Source organism: Emys orbicularis, chromosome 1, assembly GCF_028017835.1.
Source record: "Emys orbicularis isolate rEmyOrb1 chromosome 1, rEmyOrb1.hap1, whole genome shotgun sequence".
NCBI lineage: Eukaryota > Metazoa > Chordata > Testudines > Emydidae > Emys > Emys orbicularis.
In genome coordinates, this window is record NC_088683.1 from 101649603 (window position 1) to 101676810 (window position 27208).

The 27208-nt window shown below is 42.7% G+C and overlaps 1 protein-coding gene across 3 annotated transcripts in view; it reads left to right on the forward strand.

Moving 5' to 3' along the window:
- The window catches only part of LARGE1 (LARGE xylosyl- and glucuronyltransferase 1), a 273403-nt gene that overhangs the window by 110587 nt on the left and 135608 nt on the right, over window positions 1-27208 (forward strand). For all 3 annotated transcript variants that reach the window (XM_065415070.1, XM_065415078.1, XM_065415086.1), the window contains exon 5: window positions 5478-5649. In XM_065415070.1, coding sequence (XP_065271142.1) covers window positions 5478-5649 — 172 coding nt within the window. The remainder of the gene's footprint in view (window positions 1-5477; window positions 5650-27208) is intronic.

Genomic DNA, 27208 nt, shown 5'->3' on the forward strand with positions numbered 1-27208 from the left:
TCTCCGTTTACTTTCCTGAATGGAACTGGTGAAACTCAATCGGGCTGCGGCGTACCCTGTTAGCCCTGTCCGTAAACCATGACCCGGGGAAAACGTTACCCAGGTCTTGCACCTTCATATCTTGTGAGGTGAGGCAAAGGTTAGGCTCCTAGCCACGCACCCCACTCGTGATACACAGCCATAAAAATACTTTATGCTTGTAGAGCTCCTTCAGCGTGAGCATCACAAAGCGGTAAGTGGAAAATCATAAATAGGTGGAAACAGATCGAGTGTAAGGCCTTGGTGGCGCATGAAAATTCTCTCATTTTAACAGTATCAGTATAATGAAAGTGGGACAAATTCCTGGCATGGACTTGGTATCAAAGTGCTTGTACCAGTATAGAATTACATCCACACTTGGGGTTGTACTGGGATAACTAAATTGGTTTAAAAAAAACTATACCCCTAACCAAAATAGTCACCCTGGCACAAAATCTGTGTGTAGAGCAGGCCTTAGTGACTTGCCCAGGGTCACCGAATGAGGCAGTGGTATAGTCAGAAATGCAGTGCCAGAAGTCCTGTACACTAACAGCTGTCCTTAATTTTTAGCAAAATAGCTACTATTTTTTCCATTCTGTCCATCCAAAAATCTGCAATTCAGTGTATTTCAACTATATTAAGGCTCTCCGAATTTGTGTGTGTGTGTGTGGGTTGCCCGCTGTGACATCATCTCGGTGCGAGTTGTTAGTTTTGCTGCAGCCACTCGCACTCGGGGTCCCCCGAGCGTCTTTTGGCGGAGCGCTACCGGCTTCACGGTTTGCAAGTTACTGTACCAAATAACTAAACCAGAGAACTGTATTTAAGCGGTGAATGTGCTTTGACACAAATACTAAATAGAACCATGGTTACTACCTGGCCCTAGCGGAATCCCTTCTCCTTGACCATCATGATGCTATTCCTACCTCACCATTATTCCTAATAATCAATATTAATTTCACTGCATTCTCCATGGTTTAGATTTATTTTCTTGTTTAGAATAAGGTCCCAATCTTAACTGCTTATTTGTAGCATTACCACCATCTTCTTCATTACTATTTGTATTACCATGGATTCTTAAATAAAAACATCTCATATAGATAATCATGTCTCCCTCACTAGCAGCTTGTTTTGCTCACAGACTTTTCTCTGTTTCACCCTCACCTTGTAGGTTTTACAAACGTTTTACAGTTTATGAAGCACTTAGCAACCCCCAACCAAGAACAGAGCGGGAGGGAGAAGGGGGAATGCCGGGTGCTCAGAGGAGGGGGCAGAGTTGGGGTGGGGACTTTGGGGAAGGGGTTGGAATGGGGGCGGGGAGGGGGCGGAGTTGGGGCGGGGCAGGGATGGGGAAGGGGCGGAGTTGGGGCAGGGCCAGGGCCCCCGTGGAGTGTCCTCTTTTTTCAGTGTTGAAATATGGTAACCCTAAATTGGTGGCGCTATCCAGGACTCCTATTTGTGGTATAGAGAACTCTACATCAGAAAAATACATTGCACCTACAAGCTTTATCATTAATTGCCAAGTCATACTTGTGGATATCCAGTTTAATGGATAAATGTAAAATGCCGAACCAGCTCTGAGGGACCACTTGGACTGAGGACTACTCATGTCATTTTCAGTGATCGTTCGAAATGGCATAGGTTTCAGTGCTAAGGGACTGTCATTTCTCAGTGCCAAATCTGAAGGAATTACCAGGCAAATGGTCTCATCCCTACATTGACACATTGCAGCAGTATTAGAAATTAGGTGGAATCCTGAATGCAAAGAAGTTAGCAGCTCCTGGAAGGTGACTCTTGTGATTCTTACCACCTTTTTCCTTCCCTGCTTGTCTCTGCGTATATATGAATCCTCTGACCCCCCTGCCGTATTAGTCTTATTTGCATAAGCATATTATGAGGTACTGTAGTGCAATATTGCATTTTCACTAATTAGACTAGGGACATACTATCTAAAATTAATAACATAGGAATGGATGATATTATATTCATGAAAGCAAGCCTGAGTCTTTAAAATTGTATTAACCCTTTTATCACACTAGTACAGGTGCAGAGCTGGTTCCCATGTTCAGATTGGGCTGGTGCTTCAGGCACAGGACCCAGGATAAAATCCAAATTTGGGGTTGGGGATATTCCTTTACCAACAGCATCATATAATGGTCCATTCCCCATGACACCATGCAGAGGAGAGAACTGGACCAACAAATCGTTTTGAGTATAGGTCTGATTTTAGGGTTGGAATCACAATTAACCTCTTGGTTCTACACAGCTCTGCCTGGTAAAAAAAAAAAATAACAATTCTGAAGAACACTTAAGGTTCATTTTTATAATTACAAAATTACCCACTGTGTGCGTTTCTAGGTAAGAAAGAAACTAGATTTTTTTACTAAGCACTGTAGCTTGGTAATGCACAGTATGACAATGGCAAGAAAGAAAAGATGAGGCAAGGAAGTGGACTATTAAAGCCAGGTTTTTTTTTTACAACGTGGCCTGTGTTTGTGTATCTGTAGTGACTTGCTCACTAAGGCCCTTACTCTAGTTTCTCTTATGATGATTTATGCCAGGGTAAGATCAGAATCTGTCGCTGAGTTTTTTGTGCACTGTAGCGATGCGGCGACTCACTGGCGTGGCGCCTCCTGCTGGTTGTCCTGGGAATTAGCTCTTCCAGCTCTGGAGCACCCTCTGCTGGCCGATGTCCTGCTTGCTGCTGGCCCCCGTGTCCCTCCCAGACCCTGGTGCCCCTTTACCTTGGGTGCTGCCCCCTGGCAGTACCCCCACTCTCTGGGTCTCCCCACCCAGGGGAACCCCCAGCCCTCTATCCCCACCTCGCCTCAGTGGCTACTGCTAGTCACCATCTAGCCCCCACTCACTGGGGCAGACTGCAGTCTATACCACTCATCATCGGCAAGGGGGGTTTGGACCTGCTGCCTTTGCATACCCTGGGCTGCACCTCTGCAACCCCAGTACCCTTCCCGGCCTTTACCAAGGCCTGCAGCCTGGGGGTTTTCCAGCCTGGAGCTCCCCAGCTCCTCTGGCCTTTCCCCAGCCCTGCTCCACTCTAGGTACCCTGCTGAGCTCCCAAGCAGCCAGGCCCCTCTCACTCCACAGCTAGAGAGAGACTGCCTCAGCTCCTGGCCCATAGTCTTTTATAGCTGTGGCCTGATTGGGGCGTCGCCCCAGCAGTGGCTGCTTCCCCAATCAGCCTCCTTTTCTGGCTCCCTGGGGCAGCCCTTTCCCAGGGCTGTTTTAACCCCTTCAGGGCTTGAGCAGGTGACCACCCCTCTACATGCACTTTCACTTCCATGTGCAAATGCTAGTGTACAAATGTGTAAATCCTGTTTGTGAGAGCAAATGAGTTTTGTGCATGTACATTTGATTGCATCTCTGTGCAAGTCACAGTGCTAAAAAATAGTGTGTATGCAAATGATTGCACATGTAAAGTTTCATGCATACAAATAGAAGCTAGGCTGAGGTCCCTTCAGAAAAAAACCCTTCAATTTCATTTAGTACTGTTCAAATTTCTCTCACTTTGGGACTTGTTTTGAGACCACATGATATTTCCTACCTTACTCCCTAAAATTTTAATGGGACAGGTTGCTTCAGTATCTGCCATCTGTCTAATGAACTGCATAGGGGTGTAAAGGTCTGTCTCTGGTGCTGAAAACTGATAGAATATAGATGAAAGCTGTACCCTGTTTTAAAGGGAATAGAGCAGGTCATCTTATATCAGCAGAGCCCTAGTTATAGTGTAAATCAAACTTGTACTGTATATTAGAAGAGAAATGCATTATAGCAGTCCAGCCTAAGCAGCTATTCCTAGCCTTTCCTCTCCCACTCATCCAAATTCCAAGTAATGTTCAGGCACTCGTTTTGCAATGGAAAAGCTTTTCGGGGGGGAGGAGGGTATAAGAGAAATTGGCTCTTCTATGCAAAAAATGTCTCAGATAGTAATTCAGAGATGCTAGTGAAGTTATCTGAAACAATAAAATAAACCTGCTCTCTGTTAGAAGTCAGAGAGCTTTATACACGCATGCCTGGTGCTAACTTCTTCAGCGCTCAGCATACTGGTAAATCCTGAAGTCCATCCATGCCCAGGCCTCCCACAGTCAAAATTGTAACTGAAGCAATGGGAGCCATGCTTGAGTGAAAACTGAGTGAGGACATCAGGACTTAGTGAATGCTCTGTAAGACATTAGACAGGAGGAACATCAGACATGAGACTAAGGTAAAATTTTCAAAAGCGTGTGACTTAAGAGCCAAAGTCCCATTTTCAAAGGTGGCTTTTGGCATTTAGGAACCTACGTCTTATTGAAAGTCAATGGATCTTTCAGGTTGTCTACACTATAAGTGTTACAGTGGCTACAACAGTGTAGATGCTTCCTACAGTGATGGAAAGAGTTGTTTTGTCAATGCAGGTAATGTACCCCCCCCCCCCAAGAGGTGGTAACTAGGTCAACAAAAGAATTCTTCTGTCTCCCTAGCCAGGTCTACACCAGTACTTAAGTCATTTCAACTATGGCGTTCCGGAGTTGAATTTTTTCCACACACCACCTCCACGTGGTATAACTAGGTCGACCAATATTTTAAGTATACACCAGACCGTAGGAGCCTGAGTATCTTTCACTTTTAAAAATGAGATTTAGGATCCCAAGTCACTTTAGGTCCTTTTGAAAAAATTACCTGAGACTTTGTCGAAAGGTTTTGAATTTTGTCCCATTTTTGGTCAAAAAGTTTCAAAATTTTGTTGAAATTTTTTGAAATTCCCTCCTTTTCCGCCTCATTTTTGACCAGTTCTATATGATGCCACATGACAGCAGTTAGAAGTGGTAAGAACTGGAGTGAGATGACATTTGGTAGGAAGGCCTTTGTCAGCTTTCAAAGTAAAGGGTTATACCAGTTTCTTGTCCCATTGTTCCCAAGTGACCAACATTTTGAAATGTGGACCTGTTGACCATCATAAGACCTCCATACCCCGCTAAATATAAAGAGAGGGGAAAGCATTTGTTCTGTCTCCTCAGAGTTGGTCGTTTCTGGGAATGGCAAACACAGAATTGTTTTGCTTTGGTCTGAAAATGAAAGCAATGTAAAATATACATGGGATTTTGGATTAAAGGTGTATTTTAATTTTACCAAGACACACAAGGATTCAACAAGGTTGGAAAGGCTGGTTCAATTTTAATTATATTCAGTGAAGCTGGGGCCTCAAAGAACTTACTTTTTGCTTCAAGGTTTTAGAAACTTTAGTACATTTCTGATGTTGGCTTAAAACCAGCATTTTCAGATGTCTGCTCAGGGCTGCCTCCATATGGTTCTATTATTGCTGGCCCCCAATAGTAGTTATTCCCCCATTGCAAGAACTAGCATCAGGAAGATTTTGGAAACCTGTATCTATAAAACAATATGTCTCTAATGAAACTTGTTTTTTTCCCCTTTTCTTCCTTCCCCCACTCCTTTTTTCCCGTTAGTCGGAAGTATCCTGGATCCCCAACAAACACTACTCTGGGATTTATGGGTTGATGAAGCTGGTTCTGACAAAGACTCTCCCCTCCAATCTCGAGCGAGTCATTGTCCTCGACACAGACATAACCTTTGCCACTGACATTGCTGAGCTATGGGCCGTCTTTCACAAGTTCAAAGGTATTCTAATACCATTTTTAATGCTTCTTTTGTAAACTAAGCTGGGGGGGAAAGCTGAGATTTATTTTTAAATACTTCTACTCTTGCGGTTTCTGGTGTTGGAATATGTGTACTCTGCTTGCTGCTTTTCTTCACAACAATGCAGGCTCAGTTGTCAACACTAATTTGGGGCAGTTTTGTTCTTCCTATTATTTTGGTGGGGGTGGGGAGTTCAGGAATAAGGTGCATAGTGGGGAGAGGAATTATTACCTGCTGAAATGTGATTCTAGGCAACTTTAGATGTTTAATACTCAAATAACCTCATTATTTCACATTATTTTTTTATTAATAAATCCAAACAGATTGTTTTAAACATAGCCTCTATTTGTTATCACTGAAAATGAGGAGAACCTACTTGGAGTGATGCAAGGGAGGGCGGATTATTGCCTGCAATTATGTGAATGAAAGTAAAATATTTCCTGCTTTGGTTAATAAGTTGATAAAGACATCTGCTGGATATGAAGTGTTTGGAGTAGATTCCCTCACTCCTATCCACTGCCATTACCTCCCTGAAGTCTGTCACATAGTTTGACAAGGAGAGAGCCATTTTCAAAGCAAATGGGTAAGGAGGGGCTAGCCACACAACTCCCATTTTAAAACTATAGCACTCAGTGACTTTGGACTCCTATTTTCTCTCCCACAAGAATCTACCAAGTTTATCACTCCTTCCACACCACACTCACTCTTTAAATATTGAAACCTTCTTTTTTGTTGTTTGATATTTTTCTTCTCTTCAGACTGGCTAGGAGGGATGACTACCACTTGTTCTCAGATCACAGAGAGATTTGATTCTTTAATGGTGCCATGAATTTCCAGCATGCCTGACAACTGTACTTATAAAATCAATCTTTAACAATTATCTTAGGCTTCTTTAGTCCATTCCTCAGTTTTTCCCATTAGTCTTCTCACAGTAACTTGGAAAATACCTCTTTGGGACAATTCAGTGTGTTCCTGAGACAGTACTTAGCACAACAGTAGTAATACTGCTGTTAAGGGAAGTTATCTCCTCTGTAGGAGTCTGACACTATATCCTACTCCATCCTGGAGGGCAATTTTTAGAGCTAGTGATTCTCTTAGTAGAAATGTTCAGACACCAATTATTGGCTAGAAATGGCTGTTGGAAATCTCGTGATAATTTCATCTGATGTTTCAGCAAGTAAAAGTATTTTCACAGCGGGTATAGGATGGAGAGGGACAGAGCTTCCTTTTGTGGGATCCTGGGGGATAGCAGATATTACACTCCGGCACAGCCTCTTCCCATTTACAAACACACACAGAGAGAAACATCCGAAGTCTGTGGTTCTGTTTGTTCCCAGGAAGTCTAAATTTTCCAGTTGATCATAATGATTTAGAGAGGCTGATGGTTCAAATTCTCTTTTCTAGGACAACCGATGTAGAAGAGGTTTAGATTGAGGATGGTCTTTCAGCATAGACATGTCAAATGTGTTACCTTGAGAGGCCCAAATTAAATTTGTGGTTATGGCTTGTGACCCAAGGCTATAGAGTTAGGGATATCCTATGTCCTTGATCCACAAAGGATCTCCCACAAATTCATAGATTCAAAGAGTTTAAAGCCAGAAGGAACCAATAGATCATCTCGTCTGACATCCTGAATATCACAGGCACTTAAATTTCACCCTGTTACCCCTGTATAGTTCCTTTCTTCACAGGGTATTGTGAGGAAAAAGTCATCAATAAAAACAGGAGGTTTGTGCAAAGATTGAGAATATGGCCCTTATATAATAACTAATATTGTAGTTGATAAGTTACTGTTACATTCAGCATCACTCAGTTGGGGGGAAACGATACAGGATGCTTTTTAGAACCATTGCTATTTCTGTTCTTTGTGTATTTGCTCCTCTGCATATGCAGTTACCAGAGTTGCTCAATCAGGGTAGCTGAGTGCACAAATTATTCATATAAATATGTGCACTTGGTTATTTGAAAATCTGTTCACTGAAGTGGCACCATTAGGCTTCAGAGTCGACACATCATTGAGATTAATAAGGGAAACACACCTCTCTTAGATTGTTTTAGAAATATTGTTTCAGGCTATGGCACATTTAGAAGGTTATCTCTGCAACCATAAGGGCTAGATTTTTATTATTGTAGTGGAAATTTTCATTCTGTATAATCTGAATCTTTCATTGAGGGCTGGCTATATGCATTAAGGGGGGCAGATCCAGCTTGTCAGCTATGAGTTTGACATTCCTGCTTTAGCCTCTTTCTCTCCCTGTCTCCCAAAGTTAAGCATGCTGCAGTATCTCTTTCTGTAGGGTAGATTTTTTTAAACAAACAATATATTAATATTAACTTCAAAGGTTTCTGTCTGCAGCCGGTCTGGTAGGGGCAGGCTTCTGAGGCTTAATTTACACAGGTTAGGTTTTCCATTCATCTCACATTGGATTCTGACAGTTCCAAACTTGAGAAACCATCTAGCCTAGGGGCAGGAAAACAAGACCATAGAACATACACATTCTTGGATAAAGTGCTGTAAAATGTTTCAGGCAGTAAAACCTAGTGTAGCCAATCCACTTTCATTGCAGAAATTGTGTGAATTCTGCCGAGAAAAGAACAAATCCTAAACTATGTTCTCTGCCATCAGTCATAGAATTTTTAAAAGGCCCCATCAGCTAGTTGTTTTGTTATATTTATTCTTCCATCCTCCTTAGCAAAGAAAGATTTTTCCCCCTCCAAATTTCTGATTTTGTCTTTAATTGTTTAGTAAACATTGATTTCCCCTAGCCCAGGTTTGAATGGGGCAGAGCCATTTTGGCTCTGACTTTATCATTCTTATTTGAATTACACATGGGGGGTCCAACTTTTATCAGGACCCCATTGTACTAGATGGTGAGAGACAGTCCCTGCCTCAAAGAACTTACAGTCTAAATAGACAAGATAGACAAAGGAAGTATTAATGATTTCCTTTTATAGATGAAAACTGAGGCACAAAGGATTAAATGATTTGCCCAAGGTCATACAGCCAGTCTGTTGCAGAACTGGGAACTGAACCCGAATCTCCCAAGTCCTAATCCAGTGCCATTACAATGAAATCATTTTTCCTCTGACTATATTGGCATGAGAACCAGGTTTCTTTTAAACATTGTTCCATCAAAAATGGCTTCTTCTAATACAGTCAGTATGGATGGGGCCGAAGCATATTAGAGCTATGTTTAAAAGCCATGTTCTAGCCTACCTATATCTTTAGATCCCAATACAGAATTTATTCACTGTTTTCAAGAGACCCCTCCCTCTTACTTGCACATGTAATCATGTTGTTTCCTAGTTGAATTCCATATCTCCTTCTCCTTTTTGGAGTAGTGTAGACCAGTCTTTTTTCTTCTACATTATTTTATTTTATTTTTTTACTTTCTCTCTCTCTTTTCCCCATCCCCACCTCTCTTGCTTTGGCCTCTTGGTAATTAGATGAGTGAAAAGCACATAGCAGTATCTTTATAAGGCAGCTGGGATTGTTGTTGCTTTGGACAAGGTTCTTCAATATACCTTTAATCTCAGTAGGTTACAACCCAACCTGTGGTGTAAGAGCAATGACTAGACAGAAACATATTCCTCCAACAACGACCCAGGCTGTGAACCACAAAACTAACATGTGAATGTTATTCAAGCTAGGGAGACTTGCAGGGACCATCTATAGCTCTGTTGCCTTTGATGGGTATGGGTCTCCACACAGAAATAGGATTAGGCAACCCTAATTGCCTACTGGCAGCTAGCACTTGCTATCCTTGCTTGGTTTTGCCTAGTCATTGTCATGTGTAAGCAACAACTCAGAAGCATGTGTGAGAGCTGAGCAGTTCCTGGGGGTGGGGGGCGGTGTTGAAGAGTCAGTTTTAGACTTAATGCTATCATTTACTTCAAAGGTGCTTTGGTGATTCTTGGGACAAACCCTAAGCATACGAGCCTTGGAGAATGTAGCTAGCCTCTGATGCCACTCTAATGCATGTGCAGTGTCAGTCAATTCCACAGTCTAATTGGCCACTTGCCTTTGCAGCTGTACTTAACTATAAATATTTGGAAGTTGTTTAAAAATCAACTGACTGTAGTAAGTAAAATAAATGGTATATTTTACACAGTCTCATATGCAGATCAGGTTACCCAGCGTGTCTACGTTTGTTTTCTATATATAAAAATTTTCTCTGAAAAAGCTTAGTAAAGAATTAAGATGTACGCAGCACCCCATATTGTCCAAGCAGCCAAAGAGGAGAGTGGGCAGATAGGAACTGAAATCCCAGTTCTTATACCTTGCATGGATAAACACAAGCTACAGAACCTGTTTGCTTTGTGTCAAGAGCTCAAACAATGATAAAAATCTGTACTGACATCATAAATACCAGAAAAGGTCAACAGCGATTTGGGTGCAGGGTCTAGTGCCCACAGCTGAAGAAGAATTGGCACATAGTCAATCGCAAACTTTAAATTTGTAAACACTCAGCATGTAGGCGCTTTGGCACATTGCTCTGCAGATTGCCTGAGGTAACAATCTAAATTCATGCACTCTCGCACCTTCTTTAGCAAAAAAAAGAAATTCCTGTGTAGGTGGTTTAGTAACGCTCCTACAAGAACTATTATCTGTACAGTTTATATATCATATGTGTGTGTTGCTTTTAATTTTTGTGTGAAGTTAATGTGCCTGAAAGTGAGGGGCTGACAAATCAGCTAGAGTCAGGAATAGTGTAGGAAGGTGCTGTTTCAGTTTCCCCCAGTGTAGCTCTCTTAAAGTAGCTCAGTCTTGATAATTTCTGCTAATCCTTAGCCTTGGCCTTTCCTACACAAAGACAGCACTCAGTCCTTTTTTGCATGTAACTATAGTTCCCTCGTGGCCAAGATGGAGTCTCCTCTGCAGGTGGCTCTAGCCAAGAAAAGGTGCACGTGGGATGCACCAGGGAAATTCCCTTTCACCCCAGGGGCACCTGTTCCTATCTCCTAGAACTGGAAGGGACCTTGAAAGGTCATCGAGTCCAGCCCCCTGCCTTCACTAGCAGGACCAAGTACTGATTTTGCCCCAGATCCTTAAGTGGCCCCCTCAAGGATTGAACTCACAACCCTGGGTTTAGCAGGCCAATGCTCAAACCACTGAGCTATCCCTCCCCCTGTTTTTTTTTAAAAAATGGGGGTAATGTAATGCTTGCATCCTCCTCCTGCCTTCCCTTTGTCTTAATAATAATGGAGATATCCCCATCTCCTAGAACTGGAAGGGACCTTGAAGGGTCATTGAGTCTAGCCCCCTGCCTTCACTAGCAGGACCAAGTACTGATTTTTGCCCCAGTTCCCCAAGTGGCCCCCTCAAGGATTGAACTCACAACCCTGGGTTTAGCAGGCTAATGCTCAGACCACTGAGCTATCCCTCTCCCCATCCCCCCCAAGCACATGTGCGCGCACTACCCCCTCCACACACAATAGTATAACAAATATAGGAAAGGGAAATACTTATTTAAAGAGGGATGAATGGAGAAAAACAACAGCGGGAGAAGATGGGGGAACAACATGAGGACTCACGGGCCCAGTGGTACCACAATATAAAAGGATAGACACTGAGCAATGCATCTAGACTCAGAATTCAAGAATCCTGGGCAGAGTTCCAGTTCAGCAGTGAGTCTTGGGTGCTCCTGGTCATCCTTTGCGCCAGTAAACTTTCCCCAACAAACCCCTCTTCTGCCGTTCTCTGCAAGCCGCACAGAGTGGCAAACCCTCCGTCCACTTAGCTAGCTACAGTCTCCCTCCTTATTCCCAATGCAAGGTCACAAGCCCCAGTACTCATGGCCCCAGATAGGTCTGGGTGACAGTGATACTGGGTCTGACTTCAGTTTATCCTTCTCAGGGGATTTCGTCCGGCACAGTGCTCCTCCTGGCTCCCATCCTGGGGCATCCCTGGTTGGCCACTCTGTCCCTCCCAGGCTTCAGGCAGGTTCTCAGCTGCTTCACCATGTGAAGCCTGCTCGCTGTAGCTCCTCTTGTCTGGAGCTACAGACACCGTCATACCCCGTCCTCTCCCTCTCTCGACATCTCTCCCTCTGAACAACCAGCACTTCCTCTGCCTCAGGACAAGGTTGTAAAGATGCCATGCTCTCTAAACCCCAAGAGGGTTACATACATATGGTGGTTTTATGATACAATCAAACATCCATTTGAAGCTAAGATGAAAATATAAAATTCATTATCACCTGAGACCTAAGACAGGATTTGACCAAGGTTTGTTTTTCAGAAGGCTAGTCCAGTCTGCCAGTCTATTCACAGTAAAAATCACTAAAGCTTTCCTAGATCATTCTGAGACTGGATCTATGCAGGCCGCATGAGGCATTACTTGTGAACAATCCTACAGCCATTTTTCTGTTTATTCTGGTCCATACAGTAGGGGTTTTCATTTTCTAACTAATCAAGAGAAGGCATTAGCAACTCACACCTTGACATGTATGAAAATCCACAATATGAGATGGTCATTTAAAGAAGGAAACAGGATCAGATACTGGCACCGTGCATTAATAAAATTGTCAGGTGGCTATTAAAATAACTGAAAATTATTCTTATAGATATCTAAAAAGGCCAAATCATACTTTTCTTTTTATGACCAAACAGCTGTTAGTTTCTGAAAGACCCGTGTAAGTGTTTTATGGTTGGACTACAGTATATCACTCTCTTAGGGTTATTCCACAAATGAAATAGATTTTCTCTTTGAAGAGGGCCCTGTGGAGATTGTATCTGTTTAAAGTTTTCTATTCCTGATTATTGCAACATGTGTTTTCTCATTTTTCGAGTGCAAAAGTGTTAAAGCCTCATCAACAAGAATTCTGTATGATCGCTATAGCTGATAAGAAATTCTGGGGTATGTGGTGGTACTTCCGTATCTCCATATGCTGCTGGATAATTTACTTCTAGTTGTGGGACTAAAAAGGGATGCGGACTGGCCCCAGCAAAGGGCCTGTAGGACTTTGTACTGAAGTCATCAGAGTGAACAATAGAAAAGCCTGAAAGCATGATTGAAAGTAAATACTAAGTTTTGATGACAGGGGGGATACAGCAAGGAAATGGGGTTTACTAACCACTTGGGGCTGGGAAGAACACTTAATGATTCTCCCACTGGTCAGACAAATTTGTATGGACATTTGTATGCAAAGAGAAGCCTTTTCCTTTATAATTGCTCTTCTGCTTTTGCCAGGATACTCCTTTTGTGATGATGCAGCTCATGAGAATGTTGACATCAGCAAATGAATGCACAGGAGAGAGTTTATTACATGGCTCAGCATGCACATGTTCCAACTTATGGGCTTTGATGTAGCAAGTGGCTCTTGCCCACAAAGAGTTTCGTGTGTACGTTGTGCACCCAAATTAAATGATTAAAGATTTTTAAATATCTGTAGTTGTTCTATTAGTGGAACTGTTCTGCATCCAATTCTACCTCCAAGAAAAAAACAAACTAGAGGCTATGGGTCCAATGCTTTATAGAAACTTGGGAGATCTCTTAGGGGAAATCCTGATATATAAAATATGATTCTTTTTCTTTGCTTTTTGGTTTCTGAGCCTTTAGGATACACTTCTTTCCTGTTTTCATGATTTTCTCCAAAATTATTAGGGCTATAAACTTACTTCATTACAAATTAAAGCTGAGATTCACTTGCCATCTTTTGATTCCAGCAACTGGGGCTTTTAGAAAACACCAAATATCATGAAGACTTGCAATAAAATCACAAAACTTGGCAATGCAGAAGGCATGAGGAATGTTTCTGTCTCTTCAGCACCAATATAGAGCTTTCTCAGCATCTCTGTTCTCTTCTCTTCTCTTAAGTCTGTGTTGGCATGCCATCCATTTTAGAGCTCCATGGTTGGATTCCATGAGTTACCAAACTTCCAAACTAAATATTGTATGACTCTTTCAGTATTAAAGGGGAATATATTCTTGGTCTCCTGTGAACACTTGGTGGAAGATTCAAACCGGTTCAATTACATTTCTGTCAGTTACTCTGTGAAGGACTTTTATTGCAAGCCTTTGTTGAAAGAAACCTGATGAGGATCAGCCTGGTGGTAGACATCATTTGAGATCAGAGTTCAGGTCTCAAGCTCCCTGTATCCAGCATAGGCTGAGAATTGTCAGGAGGCAGAACATTCAGCCTCCAGAGGATGGGCATAGGGGGAAGAAACACCTCTACAATGACCTTGTCTTATCAGTGCAGGAGAGGGACAATTCAGTGGTGGGGATAAAAATGTTGGGGATCTGAGGATTTCTGGAGGACTCTACAGAAATGAGAAACCTGCTTCCAATAATAAAAGGAACAAATCAGGAGCTGCTGAGTGCTGACAGACATCTTGGTGGGTTGATCCCTCACCCCCGCCCCCCAATGATGCAATATACCCGTCATGCAATAATAATCAAACTTCTTACTGATGCATTTCATTTCTCATCAATTCACAACTTGTTTACACTTTATTTCTCCAATATGGCTTAAAAATACACTGTCAAATATTCCCCTAAAGGAAACGCATGTTCTTAGTCCATTTACTAATATTGGTGCCGGTAGCTTCTATATTTAGTGATTCTCAGTAAACAGAGCAGATGAATAAACAGACCATGAATGTGGAGGAAAGAGCTACCTGTCCATCATTCCAACAACATTTAGCTACGAGTCTGTAATGATGATTTCGCTTGACATAAGTGAAAAAGCCCAGAGGATGAGGCACATGGGTCATTCCCATAACAAATGAAGTTTACTCTAAGGTTTGATAGTTATATTACTGGGACTAAAGAAATAATGATATCTAATAGATAGATTTCCATGCCTAGGGTCCTTGTTCTAATCACACGTAATTTATCAAAAACATTTGCTTTTCGCTGTTCTCTGTGACGTGCATTGGAATAACTTGATATTCTATTTTCTCCAGCTCTGGGCCAGACATATTTTCTTAACCAACCTAGCACAGCAGTAACAATCCATACTTTTAAGGACCTAAGGCCCCATTTCCAATTACAAAGCTCTCATCTGAGGTTTCACCTTTTTGGGTTTCATGCTGCAAATCATGTCTAATACTATCCTTAATGGCACAAGAATGTGCAAGAAGTACAGAATGGCTTAGGGGACATCTGTCTTGCAGGCTGCAGTTGGAAGGTGGAATGCATTGCCCAGAGGTCAGTGCTATGATTGCCCCATCAGCAGTATGAGATTGTGATACTGCTGTTTGCAATACCCAGGAAGGGGGGGAAAGGCTTATCAAATTAAGCTGATGTATTACACTGTTTAAGTAATGCTGTGTACAAAATCACTGTATGTGTGAGTCAGTGGGAAAAAACAACAACCACCAATCATATGTTTAAATAAAATCTATAATCAGTCCACTTCTGTAGAAATAATAGAGAACATTCATGTTTACTTCTAACCTAGACTAGTATCCTAGAAAACCAAGGATCTTTGAACCCCAGACCAATGACAGAAGAAAGAAATAGATTTGTGTGTAATGACCTACTCCTCCTCCCAAGTGTCTGTACTTTACTTAGGGCTCAAGCTTGTTCTTCTCCGTGCCCTTTATAGTAACCTTCAGCTTGCATTCAGCACAGGCCGAGCAGTTCAATTAAATGGAGGGGCTTTTCTTCCTCGAACTCTTTTCTTGAAGTAAATCTTTTCTATGCCCTGAAACACACCACAGAAACACCAACCCAGGAACCAATCCCTGTAGCAAACCTCGTTGCCTACTCTGTCCTCATATCTACTCTGGCGACACCATCAGAGGACCCAACCACATCAGCCACACCATCAAGGGCTCATTCACCTGCACATCCACTAATGTTATATATGCCATCATGTGCCAGCAATGCCCCTCTGCCATGTACATTGGCCAAACCGGACAGTCCCTCCGCAAAAGAATAAATGGACACAAATCAGACATCAGGAATGGTAACATACATAAGCCAGTAAGTGAACACTTCAATCTCCCTGGTCATTCTATTACAGATTTAAAAGTCACTATCATTGAACAAAAAAACTTCAGAAACAGACTTCAAAGAGAAACAGCAGAACTAAAATTCATTTGCAAATTTAACACCATTAATCTGGGCTTGAATAGGGACTGGGAGTGGCTGGCTCATTACAGAAGCAGCTTTTCCTCTCCTGGAATTGACACCTCCTCATCCATTATTGGGAGTGGACTACATCCACCCTGATTGAATTGGCCCTGTCAACACTGGTTCTCCACTTGCGAAGTAACTCCCTGCTCTCCATGTGTCAGTATATAATGCCTGCATCTGTAACTTTCACTCTATGCATCCAAAGAAGTGAGGTTTTTACCCACGAAAGCTTATGCCCAAATAAATCTGTTAGTCTTTAAGGTGCCACCAGACTCCTTGTTGTTTTTGTAGATATAGACTAACACGGCTACCCCCTGATACTCTATGCCCTGAGGCATTGCTACGGGTTTTAGCCCTGGTCACTCCAAATATACACCAGAGATGGTCGAAAAACTTTCAACAGAAACTCCATGATGGGCTAAAACCCCGTGTGTCACAGACTTTTGTTTTAGTACATTAAATGCTTGTAGACGTGAAGCAATAACAGAACTGATTTAAGCCAGGCATAGTGCAAGCTCCCCTTGCATAATTCTACCAATGAACCCCAATTCTGACCCACCAGCACACAGCATTCTTCTAGGATTGGTTCCATTACAGCTTCATTGGTGCAAGTTAGGGGTGAGGTGCAGTGCTCCTTGTTCTTTCTGTTCTGGGCTTACCCTGAGTTGGGCATACCAAAATGTGTAGTAGTTTTGTGATGTGGCAAATGGAGGTTAGGTTGAGATAACAGATTCATTTTCACGTTTTCTGTATAAGATTTGGACCAAATCCATAGGTGGCATATATGGTGGTATAAATTACACTTTGTTAAGGTTAAGTGAGAGTAAGCTGATATATTCAGGGTAAGTTCCTTAGTCCTACTATGTCCCCTTTGCATGGCTTGAATGCTGCAAAGGGGACCCAGTGACTGATGGCAGCACGTAAGGATTCCCCTAGTTTAAGAAAATTCTCAGTTATCAGGCCAGCCCGACATCAGCTACATCTGATCCTACTGGCATAGGGGGTCATTTCTGAGAGTGGGAAGGGTATGTCAGCAGAGTAGCTCCTTGGGAGATGTTATCTGCAGGATACGTTAGAACAACCCTGAGACCACTCTCACTTGTGTCTGGGGCCGATTTGGTTGCTGGCATCCTCCAGAATTTGAGACACTGGAAAGGGGATGCTGCTCTGACACACCCAGGGATCTTGACCATTGGGGACAGAAAGGTAATGGTGTAGCAAGAAAAACAACCAGCAGTTGGATGTAAGAAGGTGTAAGTTAAAACACCCTGCTTTATCTTACATGCTGTTGTTGCTGACAGCCTTTCCCACTACAACTCTGCCCTTCTGCCCCCTCGGTGCATAATTTACTCTAATTTATGCTCACACCATCTTATTGAAGCATAAGCCACATTTACATCCCCTCTGAATGTGTCCCACAGTCTCCAGAATTCCACTAATCCACTGCACCACTGAGCCGTCTACAAATGTTGGATTCAATAGCCAGTTATGGTGGAATACTTCCTTCCTGGATACTTCAGGATGTGATTGTTGTGGGTGCCCTGGGGCACCCCTGAAGGGCTGCCTACAGGCTTATTGCCAAAATTCCTCATAGTTGAGCCATATCAACACCAGCTCTACCAGTAGCATGGAGAGTCAAGTGATCTTCGCTGCAGCTATATAATAAAGATGAGTGCTGCTTAAAATCGTGGGCCTGATCCTCAGCTGAAGTAAATCGGCATTGCACCATTGAAGTCAATAAAGTAATGCCAATTTACACCAGTAGAGGATTCTGGCTCCTTGATTATAGGATTTACATAACTATTCTTACTGTGCACTTGAATCTTCCTTTATAGGACAATTATCAAAAGGTGAGGAGAAGTGACTAGGGGCAACAGCGATTAAATACGCTATCCTTTCATCTCATCTCTAGGTATCTGGCGTAGATCACAAATAAAAAGAGTTTGTTGATCTCAGCTGGGTCACAGAATTATCACACATTTTGGTACAGTTGTCTGTCTCTGCTCAAGAGAAATGCAGGTCAGGGCTGAGTTGGATTAGCAGGGCTGTGTAGAGACCTAGGACTGGAACTGCAGGGGTTGGGATCTGAAGTACTTTGGCAGAGCTGTAAGAGGACATTTGCACACTGACATCAGTTTGACTCTCACGATCATCTAATTCTTTCAAACATGATAAACAATAAAAAAGTGAAAATAATAGGAGGAAAAAGAGAGAAAACGGTGTGCGTATAAGGTGAGGGAATGAAAATGTGGTATAGACAGCAGGAGAGAAAGGAATCAAAAAATGGAGAAAGGGAATGAGAAATCAAGAAAAGACACATGGCTGTAAAATTAGTGGATTTTATCCATCTTGGGCCTAAATAGGTGTAAATGGCATAGTTCTATTGAAATCAATAAGTCTTTCTCCAGATTTATTGCATCCCCCTGCCGGAATTGTTGAACAAAAAGGAAAATCTTTTTTTTAATGTGACTAGTGGAATAACATTATCAGTTAGTGAGTAATTCAGCATTTATTTAAGTTAACTTTGAGCTTTGCAATCCACTACTTTGCTCTACAAATTAGTAGTGCAAATGTCACCCCCTTCTGGCATGAGTGAGTAATTATTTCTAGTATTATTATCCTTGTTTGTTATTTGTATTGCAGTAGTGCCTGGGAGCCCCAGTTATGGGCCCCTATTCCTGGCTTCTAAGAGGGGACTGTAAGAAATCTCTGCAATTCTATTGCTGTGCAGAAAAAGCCTTGTTGCTTTCCTCTTCTTCCTAAAGAGTTTTGCTCATATAACACCAGTTATGTTCTTAGAGTGGGGAGGAAGTAGGCTCAGAGTGGTTTGTGCAGTGAGGAATAGCTCAGAACAACAGTGAATTTGGTTTCTGTGATTCTCTTCTTTGGTTTTATATTCTTGTTTTAAAGGTTTAATTGCCATAATCACACAGAGCTGTCCTTTATTACCATAGAAGCATGCTGTTTTGGGTGAAAGTTTTGTCAGTCTCTCTCTCTCTTACTCCCCCCTCAATATAGTTTTCAGATAGTGATAATAGTAGTAAACCACTTTATTTTATCTAAGGTCTTTTTTGCAAATCTGTCACACACCACTGTAGAAGTTTCATAATATAGTTAAAGAGTTATATAATGAATGATAAAAATAAAGAGGATGTTAAATCCAAGAAGAAAATATTGTTTCGTGGTTGGCTGAAAACAGTCATGTGATGTCAGTAAGTTTTTATTACCGTACTTAACTCAGAGGTCAATAATACTGAGCCCCAGTGCAGCATTATCCAGTCAGATTGCTTGAGTAAACCCTCAGACAACAAACATTAGTTTAAAAAAAAAAAAGCCAAGGCTTGGAGTATGTATCAGTGACTTTAACATAAGAAATCTTGTCATGATAGTTATAGTTCTTAAAAAGACTAGACTGCGTTAATGGGCTCTACATGGGGTCACTCTTTAAGACTATTCAGAAGCTGAAATTAGAGCTGAAGAAAGAAGCAGGTTTCATATTGAGCAGTGCTTCATGCAGAGAACCACATTAGACCTGTGTTCTGCAGTTTGCACTGGCCGCCTAGTATCTTCTGGATGTTGGTTTTGACCTATGAAGCCCTAAATGTTTTGCAATCTGGCTACCACCGAGACTCTCCCTCTCTCTATGTGATACCTTTAGCAGCTGTGCTCTGCAGAGGTGCTTGGGCAAATATACCCTGGTGGCAGAGCGTTTTCTTTGATGGGGTTTGATTCTGATTCTTGCTTTCCTGTTTTGACCCCTAGATCCTTGCTTTTAGGGTGTGCCACAAAGGTCATCTTGGAGGTGGGGCATTTGGGAAGATGGTAAGCTAAGGTATATAGCGGGTCAGATGTGGAGATTATTACTAGCCATTATTATTATGGGCAAGTATGATTGTGTATGATTTTGTATGGACATTTCTGGTACAGCATATTTTAATGATTGTAGAAGCGTCTAGCTGTGAACTTGTGGGAAGGCCATCAAGGAGAGGAAGGGAGCAAGGAGCTTGTGAAGCTTAAGAACTCTCCATGGTTCTTGGCTTACCAGACAACTTTGGCAAGTCTCATAGACTTTAAGGCCAGAAGGAACAATCATGATCACCTTGTCTGACCTTCTGCATATTGCAGGCCTCAGAACCTCACCCACCCACTCTTGTAGTAGGCCCATAACCTCTGGCTGAGTTACTGAAATCCTCTAATCTTGATTTAAAGACTGCAAGTTACAGAGAATCCACCATTTACTCTAGTTCAAACCAGCAAGTGACTCATGCCCCATGCTGCGGAAGAAGGTGAAAAACCCCCAGGGTCTCTGCCAATCTGACCTGAGAGAAAATTCCTTCCTGACCCCAAATCTAGTGATCAGATAGACCCTGACCATGTGGCCAAGACCCAGCAGTCAAACACCTGGGAACGAATTCTCTGTAGTAACTCAGAGCCCTCCCCATTAGTCTCTCATCACCGGCCATTGGAGATATTTGCTACTAGCTGTCGCAGATCAGTTACATGTCATTGTAAAAAGTCATATCATACCGTCCCCTCCATAAACTTATCAAGCTCAGTCTTTGAAACCACTTAGGTTTTATGACCCCACTACTCCCCATGGAAGGCTGTTCCAGAATGGTTAGAAACCTTCATCTCATTTCAAGCCTAAGCCTGTTGATAGCCAGTTTATATCCATTTGTTCTTGTGCGAACATTAGCCCTTAACTTAAATAACTCCTCTCCCTCCCTGATGTTTATCCCTCTGATGTATTTACAGAGAACAATCATATACACCTCTACCCCGATATAACGCGACCAGATATAACACAAATTCGGATATAACGTGGTAAAGCAGTGCTCCAGGGGGCGGGGCTGCGCGCTCCGGTGGATCAAAGCAAGTTCAATATAATGCTGTTTCACCTATAACGTGGTAAGATTTTTTGGCTCCCGAGGACAGCGTTATATCGGGGTAGAGGTGTATATCCTCAGCCCTCTTTTTCTTAGGCTAAACAAGCCAAGCTCCTTAAGTCTCCTGTCATAAAGTAGGTTCTCCATTCCTCAGAGCATTCTAGTAACCCTTCTCTGCATCTGTTCCAGTTTGAATTCACCTTTTTTAAACATGGGGACCAGAACTGTACACAGTGTTCTAGGTGAAGTCTCACCAATGCCTTGTACAATGGTGATAGTGCTTCCTTATATCTCCTGAATATATCTCTCCTGATGTGTCAAGGAATTGCACTAGCTGTTTTTTATGCCTGCATCGTATTGGCAGCTCATAATTATCCTGTGATCGACCAGTATGCCCAAATCTTTTTCCTCCTCTGTTGTTTTCAAAAGATAAGTACTCAGTTTATAGCAATATTCTTGTTGGTGGTCTATAAGTGTACGACTTTGCACTATTAAGTTTCCTGGATCACGTTTTTGTCCTTTCTTAAATGTAGGTATTATAGTTCCAATTCTCCAGTCATAGGGTATGACCGCTGAGTTTACAGATTCATTATATATCCCGGCTATTGGACTTCTAATGTATTGTGCCAGTTCCTTTAATATTCTTGAAATGAGATTATCTGCTCACCTCAGTTTGGTCTCATTAAGCTGTTTGAGTTTGGCTTACCACCTTGGAGGTGATAATTTCTATTTCCATATATTCATTCACATTAGCCACCCTGCCACTGCCCCCAAGTTCCTCATTACCTTTATTAAAAATGGAGGCAAAATGTGGGATGCTGTGGATGAAGAGTCAAAAATAGGTGAAGATTATTATTACTAATTGTTTCTACAGCACTTCTTAGTTCTCTCTGCACCATTCAGAAGCCTTAGCCAAATTTCAAATAAGAGGGACTTTTTTATCACCTTGAAATTAGTTTCTATTATCCTTAAATTATTGAAGATTGACCACCGTGCAATGTGATTCCTACCCTCATTAATCTTACTAACCAGCTGCATTCAATACAAATCCATTTTCACAGCAGTCTTCCCAACTCTGATTTAGAATAGGCCATCTCAGACTATTCCTGTGCTCTCTAAGGCCTGGTCTACACTACCCGCCTGAATCGGCGGGTAGAAATCGACCTCTCAGGGATCGATTTATCGCGTCCCGTCAGGACGCGACAATCGATCCCCGAATCAACGCTCTTACTCCACCAGCGAAGGTGGGAGTAAGAGCCGTCGACGGGAAGCCGCGGAGGTCGATTTTGCCGCCGTCCTCACAGCGGGGTAAGTCGGCTGCGATACGTTGAATTTAGCTACGCTATTCGCGTAGCTGAATTTGCGTATCTTAAATCGACCCCCCCCTGTAGTGTAGATGTAGCCTAAGTCCTTGTCTACACTACAGGGTTAGGTAGAATTTAGCCGCATTAGGTCAATTTAAAAATGACTGCGTCCACACAACCAACTCCGATCCGTCAACCTAAAGGGCCCTTAAAATCAACTTCTGTACTCCTCCCCGGCGAGGGGAGTAGCGCTAAAATCGACTTTGCTCGGTCAAATTTGGGGTAGTGCGGACGCAAATTGATGGTATTGGCCTCCAGGAGCTATTCCAGAGTGCTCCATTGTGACTGCTCTGGACAGCACTTTGAACTCCGATGCACTAGCCAGGTACACAGGAAAAGCCCCGGGAACTTTTGAATTTCATTTCCTGTTTGGTCAGCGTGGCGAACTCAACAGCCCAGGTGACCATGCAGTCCCCCCAGAATCGTAGCACGCAGAATGTTTCTACACTCCCCCTATCATCTCCGTCCCTGAGGTTATCGCAGATTAGAAGGCAAAAAAACCGCACTCGCGATTACATGATTTCCAAGCTCATGCAGTCCTCCCGCACTGATAGGGCACAGCTTAATGCATGGAGGCATTCAGTGGCAGAGGCCAGGAAAAAATTAAGTGAGCGTGAAGAGCAGAGGCAGGACACGATGCTGAGGCTAATGGGGGAGCAAACAGACATGATCAAGCGTCTGTTGGAGCTGCAGGAAAGCCAACAAGAGCACAGCCCCCCCGCTGCATCCACTATATAACCGCCTACCCTCCTCCCCATGTTCCATAGCCTCCTCACCCAGACGCACAAGAACGCGGAGGGGAGGCTCCGGGCACCCAGCCACTCCACTGCAGAGGATGGCCCAAGCAACAGAAGGCTGTTATTCAAACAGTTTGATTTTTACTGTGGCTACAAGAAGCAATGTGGCCTTGTCCTTCCCTCCTTCCCCATCCCACCCGGGCTACCTTGTCCGTTATCTCATTTTTTTTTTTAATTAATAAAGAAAGAGTGCATGGTTTCAAAACAATAGTTACTTTATTTCGAAGCGGGGAAGGTGGTTGGCTTACCAACAAATTAAATTAAAATCAGCAAAGGGGGTGGGTTTCCATCAAGGAGAAACACACACAACTGTCACACCGAAGCCAGTCATGAAACTGGTTTTCAAAGCCTCTCTGATGCGCAGCGCGCTTTGCTGTGCTCTTCTCACTGCTCTACAGCCAAAATGCTTCTGAAATAAATGTAGTCAAACTTTACTAATTCTGGGTCACTGAGAACGAAAATGATGCTTAAAATTGTTGATTGGCTCTAGTTTTCAAGATATGCTATTGTGTCAGTATATACGACCCTTGACTTGGGAATGGCGGAGGATAAGTGAGTTATAAAGGGAAGGGATCTCAATTTAAACCAGAAATGACTAAAATACATCTTTGACTGGACCTATGAATAAATCTATGACTGGGTTTGGACAGTACTTGCTTTTTAGGCAAAACAATGAATGATGCAATCTGAAGCTGGTATTGCGTCATACATGATATGAATTGCATCATGTTATTCCTAGAAGTCATGGATGATGCAATCATAATGAAGCTTACATCACTCTGCTAAACAAATTGCCCTATATCAGCTCTAGAAATCATACAGTGTCGTGCTCTCATATTTGTCAGTGTTTGATTTTGCAAAGGGACACATTTCTGTTTAGCCAAAGTGAGCAGAGATGCCTCGTACTTGTGTGAACAGTGCAGATAACTTCTGCTATGTTTGTGGTGAAGTGACTTTTGCATCACAAAAGCGCAGTATAACCACGATGGTTAAGAAAGCCTATCACCTTTATTTTGGCTGCAAATTTGGAGATCAGGACAAGAGGTGAGCCCCACACATATGCTGCAACACTTGTGCAACAAATCTTCGCCAGTGGTTGAACAGGAAAAGGAAATCTATGCCTTTTGCAGTGCCAATGATTTGGAGAGAGCCAACAGATCATACCAGCAATTGTTACTTCTGCATGGTGCCTCCAGTTGGGAAAGGTGTGTCAAAGAAGAAGAAAAGTGGACTGTGCATTATCCAAACATTCCATCAGCTATACGCCCAGTACCCCACGGAGAAGGACTGCCGGTTCCTGATGCACCAGAATCATTCTCACTTGAGTCAGACGAGGAAGAGGAAGAGGATGAAACTTCTGGTCCTGAACCATCAATGTCACAGGACCCACATTTTCTCCCATCCTCCTCCTCTGAGCCACACCTCATAACACAAGGTGAACTGAATGACCTTGTCAGGGATTTGGAACTACCCAAGAGTAAGGCAGAGCTGTTGGGCTCCAGACTACAGCAGTGGAATCTCCTGGCAGGTGATGTTAGGGTTTCCATGTTCCATGACAGTCAAAAAGATCTTGTCCCATTCTTCTTCATGGAAGGTGATCTTGTAGCCTGCAACAACATCGATGGTGTGATGGCAGCCCTCAACATCGTTCACGATCCAGATGAGTGGAGACTGTTCATTGATTCATCGAAGACGAGTCTTAAAGCTGTTTTACTGCATAATGGCAATGTTTTGCCATCAATTCCAGTTGGTCATGCAGTCCATATGAAGGAAACCTATGACAACATGAAACAACTTTTGAGGTGCATAAACTATGACCAACATCAGTGGCAGCTTTGTGGCGATTTGAAGGCTGTTGCTCTCTTGCTTGGTCTGCAGACTGGATACACAAAGTACTGCTGTTTTCTCTGCGAATGGGATAGTCGTGCAAGAGATTCCCACTACATCAAGAAAGATTGGCCACTCCGACAGTCGTTGGAGCCTGGGAGGAAAAGTGTTCAGCATCCACCACTTGTTGAATCAAGGAAGATTTTGTTACCACCCTTACACATCAAGCTGGGTCTGATGAAGAACTTTGTCAAGGCCATTGACAAAACACAAGCAGCTTTCAAGTACCTCCGTGGAAAATTTCCAAGGTTAAGTGAAGCTAAGATAAAGGAAGGTGTCTTTGTTGGTCCTCAGATTCGTGAACTTCTTCGAGATGATGCATTTAACCATGCACTGCGTGGCAAGGAAAAGACGGCATGGAAAGCCTTCCAGTTAGTGGCAATAAATTTTCTCGGAAACAACAAGGCAGACAACTACAGATTGTTGGTGGAAAACCTCCTCAAGGCATACAAAAGCCTTGGTTGCAACATGTCACTAAAGATACATTTTTTGCACTCTCATCTAGATTTTTTTCCACCGAACTGCGGAGCAGTGAGCGACGAGCACGGCAAGCGATTTCACCAGGACATTGCAACAATGGAGAAACGCTATCAGGGCAAATGGAGCCCATCAATGCTTGCAGACTATTGCTGGACAGTGACAAGAAATGCTCCATTTAATGAATACAAGAGACAAGCCAAGAAGCGCTGAGTAGACACTGAATAGGACTAAACTATGTACATAATAGTTTTTTGCCTTTTGTTTCATAATAAATTTTATTTATATAACCCTTTTGCTGATTTTTAAAGTGTTACATAAACAGGACAGGTGAAATATTATCATGTAAAGCAACCATAAACACATGAAAAGACCTAGGTTTACAATTTATGATTAAAACTCTACTATCTACACAATATACATAGACATAAAATGTAAAAACTTAAATATCTTAGAAACAGTAGCCAATCAGTTGTTTTAATTGTCATATTTGAATTCAGCACATCAAAATACATAATAAATAGCACATTTTATCTCTGAAGCAGACGACTTCTCAAAAATTGTAGTCCAGTGTAATCGCCCTGGTGTCTGGCGCGAAATGATTGTCTGCCGTTGCTTTCACGGAGGGAGGGGCGACTGACGACATGTACCCAAAACCACCCGCGACAATGTTTTTGCCCCATCAGGCATTGGGAGCTTAACCCAGAATTCCAGTGGGCGGCGGAGACTGCAGGAATTGTGGGATAGCTTACCCACAGTGCACCGCTTCGTAATTCGATGCTAGCCACGGTAGTGAGGACGCACTCTGACGACTTAATGCGCTTAGTGTGGACATACGCAATCGACTGTATAAAATCGATTTCTAAAAATCAACTTCTATAAAATCGACCTAATTTCGTAGTGTAGACATACCCTAACAGTCTTGCCTTACCCTTTACTTGTTATAGGCAGTTGTGTTTCCTTGCTGGTTCCAAAAGATCTTTATTTAGAGGCCAGTTAGCACAAATGCTGATAGCTTCTGCGCTTTCATCCACATACATCATCAGGAAATAGACGGGTGTGTGCATGTGTGTGTTAAAATGCTGCTTTCTGCTGTAATATCAGTCCACAGTGATGATAAACTCACCCAGAGAACTAGTGCTAGAGCAGCTGAGGCCTCCTCTAAAGTAATCTGACTGGACCCCATAGTGAGAAGGCTCAAGGTTCTTTGTGTGAGTTTTCTCCTGCCTCACCTGTCCCAAATTGCTGTGTCATGCCAGGTCTGTGGAGGGAGGGAGGATTTCATTCCCATGGAGAGTATTAGGGAATAGACCGTGTATCCAGACCCAGAGTGTGGCTTTGTGGGGGACATTAGGGGAAGAATTTATGGATATTTTATTAAACATGAGGAGCTGCAAATCTCAAAGTGTCCCAATCAGGCCCATAACAAAAGAGGAGATATCTCCTCCTTCCCCCCCCCCCCCCGGCTCAAATTATTGACACTGCAGAGCATCATCATCAGCTTGATGAGTACAATATTCAATGCTGGAGGATGGTCAGTAACCAGCACAGGAGTGTATCAGCCTGCCCCTGTTGGGTGGGGCTCCAGTGCCTCAGGGCCCTCCTGTGGTTGGAGATTTGACAGCATTCTCTGAACTGGCCTTTACCTGATTTACTCTTGCCTCTCTCTCTCTCCTTTTACTTTCTACAGCCCTGATCTCTTCCTTCCTTCATCATTCATTTTATATAATGTGTTTTAAATGTTACCAATGTAAGCCATACCTACATATGCAACTCAACTGTTCCACCGTTTACCACTGGGGTACCTTTCCATACAGCTCTCTGATCTTCATGCTGGAGACAGGTGGAAAGAAGAATTTCTTGGCGTGGTGAGACGTGGCTCATGGGAGGAAGAATATAAACAACAGGGGGTTGAAGAGAGGAAAGTTTGCTGAATCAAGGCCTGCTTAGCCTCAATTTATTCCTTGGTGGAAGTGGGGAATTTAAAATATCCATGTTGGTGAGACTAAGACCTGAAGTGATTGGAAAGACAATGGGCCATAT